At 33.2% G+C, this 3,712-nt stretch overlaps 1 protein-coding gene across 1 annotated transcript in view; it reads right to left on the bottom strand.

Moving 5' to 3' along the window:
* Positions 1–1,101: 1,101 nt before the first annotated feature.
* Positions 1,102–3,712, bottom strand: part of LOC107664837 (integrin-alpha FG-GAP repeat-containing protein 2-like) — a 7,581-nt gene continuing 4,970 nt past the window's right edge. Inside the window, exons 6-7 of the mRNA XM_016455519.1 lie at positions 2,597–2,770; positions 1,102–1,236 (exon numbers count right to left, since the gene is read on the bottom strand). Of these exons, the coding sequence (XP_016311005.1) occupies positions 1,145–1,236; positions 2,597–2,770 (266 nt within the window). The 3' untranslated portion in view covers positions 1,102–1,144. The remainder of the gene's footprint in view (positions 1,237–2,596; positions 2,771–3,712) is intronic.

Here is a 3,712-nt window from a genome sequence, read left to right as displayed (position 1 = left end):
AGACACAAGGATTTCAGTCTTTCCCTGGAAAGCATAGGTCTACAGCTCTATTCCTGGCTATTGCTTATCACCTGGAGATACACATCACTCAGTAATGATCAATACCTCTGAAACTATACGAATAAATTCCATTACACAGTACCTTTTGAGCTTTGTAAATACATCTCTACGTTAAGAAGTATTTATATAAAAGACTTCACCAGACTTTCAGAAAGTCTCAAGCTCAGATATTTCAACTTTATTAATTATTTACAAAATGGCAAGAAATTTTACAGGGTGGAACCTAAAAATAAGGTTCCAAATAATGGGCTGTGAGGGATCTTACATCAGGATGTCAACTAAAAGTTCCTTGTGCTATCGCTGAGCACCTTTTAGAATTTTGATCATATAAAATTGATTTCTGTAATTTTATGAAACGGTATAGAATGTTTTAAAGTTAAGTAAACCAATTAAACTACAAAAAATCAAAGAGTTAATTCAATCTGTTGCTAATACAGATGTTTGTGCTTTTGTTTTCTCATCATAATGATGTCACTTCCTTGGAGGATGATGTCACTAAAAATTGTTAATAAGGCATATTACAAGAATACACACACACAATAATAGTAATTATTATTATTATATAAAAAGGTATATACCTTTTTATATAATAATAATAATTACTATTATTGTGTGTGTGTATATATATATATATATATATATATATAAATGTAATGGTTGTGATTTTATTATTATTATTACATGGAGGTATGACAATTAATGGGGGCATTATTAATAAAAAAAAAATACATTTATTTTATAGTGACTATATAACAATATAATTTAAATATAATCAGTATATGTAACTATTATATATTAATAATGGGATTTTTAAATAAACCAGCTTACCATTTTGTGTAATGTAATATACTGTATAACAGTATCATTATTTTTTGTGAAGGGGCTATGAAAATATACTGCATGTATTCCACCGATTTCAATAGAACCTCCTGATCAAAATGGCTTCAAATGGTCAGAAAGGAAACACTGACGAGTGAACGGACTGAAAAGCAGTTGTAAATGTAGCAAAATGAGACAAAGACACAGAGGAAATATCGTGATGTAATTTTATTAAAAGTCTATTTACAGAAATTAAGAGTCGTGTTCATGAGTCGTGATTCATTCTGTCGTCTTTCGCTATGTTCCCATAGAGCACGTCTCCAATGAGTTTCCGAACCGCTACTGTGTCACTGATATCTGTAAGGTGCACAAACACACACACCCAGAGTTTTATGCTCGTTTGGTGATGATTCTCAGCTTTCCAGCAGGATGCAAAACACTGAAGACAGTGTAGAAACAAACTAAAGCTTATTTCAAGCCTGCATGTGTGTGTATGTGGGTGTGAATAGAAAGCACTGCGTAAATTAATTATACATTTAAAAAATGGGCACAAACGGAGACCTTTTTGTCGTCAGAATCCATTTTAGACTCATCGAAGATATTTTGGAAATGCCACAAAGAACATTCATCAGAGCTCCAAAAGCCTCAATATTAATTCATGCCTACTAATGCTTTTTAAAATATCCCTTTGAATACATTTGCATAATATAGTTATTTTACAGATTCAGTAAAATTCAACTAAAACAAACTCTCCAATCTACTACTTAATATTTAATCAACCCTAATTTTGAAATGTTCCATCTGGGAATCAAAAAGTCAGCAATTAACCTGGAAATAAAAGCCATCTTGAAAAGAAACACACGTGTTAAACATTACGAAAGTATAAAATAACTAACTAAATAAATAAGTAATATAAGAAATAAAATAATAAGAAAAAAGAATATAAAATATTACCCATTTATTGGTAAAGACATTGGCCTTATGTGTCTCATTTGGCATGAATCTCCACCTACAGTTTATCCCCAAAAACATCACGAATCATCACCCACTATACCTCTCCATCTTTTGTGATTCCTCTCACCTGCAGGCGTCCAGGGTGGCTGCGTCCCGTGGCACAGTAAGCTAATCACGCTTTGAAAATCACGTTGTGGGAGCACATCAGACTCAGAAGATGAATAATTAACAGTGGCCCCAGGAAGTCAAGCTGGCTTTTCATTAACAACTGTGCATGTGGCAGGAGTCTGAGTGAGCAGAATGACCTGCCCCCCCTTCAGCCCAGTCAAACGCTTTCAAATACGAAGGCAAATTGTGCCGCGTCACAAGAAATTTTAATGATGTGACACGTGTTCAAAAGTCTCTTCAGCCTCTGCGTGGACTTCACACAAAACACTTTCAGAAGAACAGCATCTGTGCTGGGTTATTTTTACACCAGAGATCTTTTTTTCTGCCAGGTTGCCATTTTACACAGTAAAATTCCAGACTGGAGTTTAAAGCAATAAAAAAAATTGAATTCATTGAATCATATTATCATCTCTCTTAACCATTATCGACCATCATTTCAGCAAAATAGCAGTGCATCCCTAGTTTCAACACTACAATGCATGCGTTTCATAAATTATATATTGGCATATATATTTTTCCCATGCTTCTCCAGATGGTCATGTGAGCAATGTTGAGCTCTACAAACGATCACACACACAGACAGACATCCACTCACCCACTCCCAGTCTGTGAAGCAGGTCTGGATACTCGGGTCTCTCTTCCAGCACACTCAGCAGGTTGGTGGGCTCCATCCTCTCCAGCTCCACTCTCCAGTACACATAGATCTTATGGTTAAAGCTCACGTAGACCAGGCAAGGGCTGTTCCTTCCATCTTTACAAGCATACTGGCCTAATGGAGAAAATAAGACCATGATAAAGAGAACATTTTACATTAAAAACTGTGGGGCAGATTTAATAAACAGGCAAATTAGTGTGAGATGCACAGAACAGTGCTGATGGGAGTGGAAAGTTCTACAGGTGATCTACTGACAATTCACAAATTAAAGACCAGAGATGCAGCCAGATTGTTTCCATAATGACCCACGCAATCTACCAAGATCAAATTAGCAACTAGTTCAGTTAAGACAGTTAAGACATGCTTTTTTGGGTGTTAAATAATAGCTCAAATGCCAGTAAACTGACTACTGCAAACCTTAGAATATCACGCTGATTTATTTAAATGCTCTCCTCCCATAAATATCGCATCTGAAAGGGAAACTCCTACAAATGCATATGGAATAAGGTCAGCCGCAAAAATAACCATGTCCATGTCTTTTCATTGTTGATTTTTTATTGCATGTAATAATCTTAAAAAAGTTTTTTTTAACTCCAGGGTTTGCCCTGATGCAAGTTGTTAGTAAATACAGCCCTATATTACTACATGTCAAAATATTATTATATTAAACGATAATATTTATTATAAAATAATAAATATTATAATATATATAATATTGTCTATTTTTTATTGTAAACACACACACACACACACATACATATATATATTCACATTCAATAACATTTATCATAATAACAATTTTATACTAATATTAAATAAACTGCATCATCAACCAGTAATTAACATAACAAGGATTATGACAATAATAGCAAATAACAACGCATTTCAATATATTTGATTTTATAATAGATATATAACCATGATTTGATTAATATAATTAGATTTTCAATCTCCAGTCCTGGATTATGATTGGTCAATACAGTAATATAGTAGCAGTATAGAAATATAGTAAAAGTTATTATATATATATATATATATATATATTTTTTTTTTTTT

Source organism: Sinocyclocheilus anshuiensis, unplaced genomic scaffold, assembly GCF_001515605.1.
Source record: "Sinocyclocheilus anshuiensis isolate Anshui unplaced genomic scaffold, SAMN03320099.WGS_v1.1 scaffold299, whole genome shotgun sequence".
In the NCBI taxonomy this organism is placed as follows: Eukaryota; Metazoa; Chordata; class Actinopteri; order Cypriniformes; family Cyprinidae; genus Sinocyclocheilus; species Sinocyclocheilus anshuiensis.
This window is presented reverse-complemented; position numbering and strand designations above follow the sequence as displayed.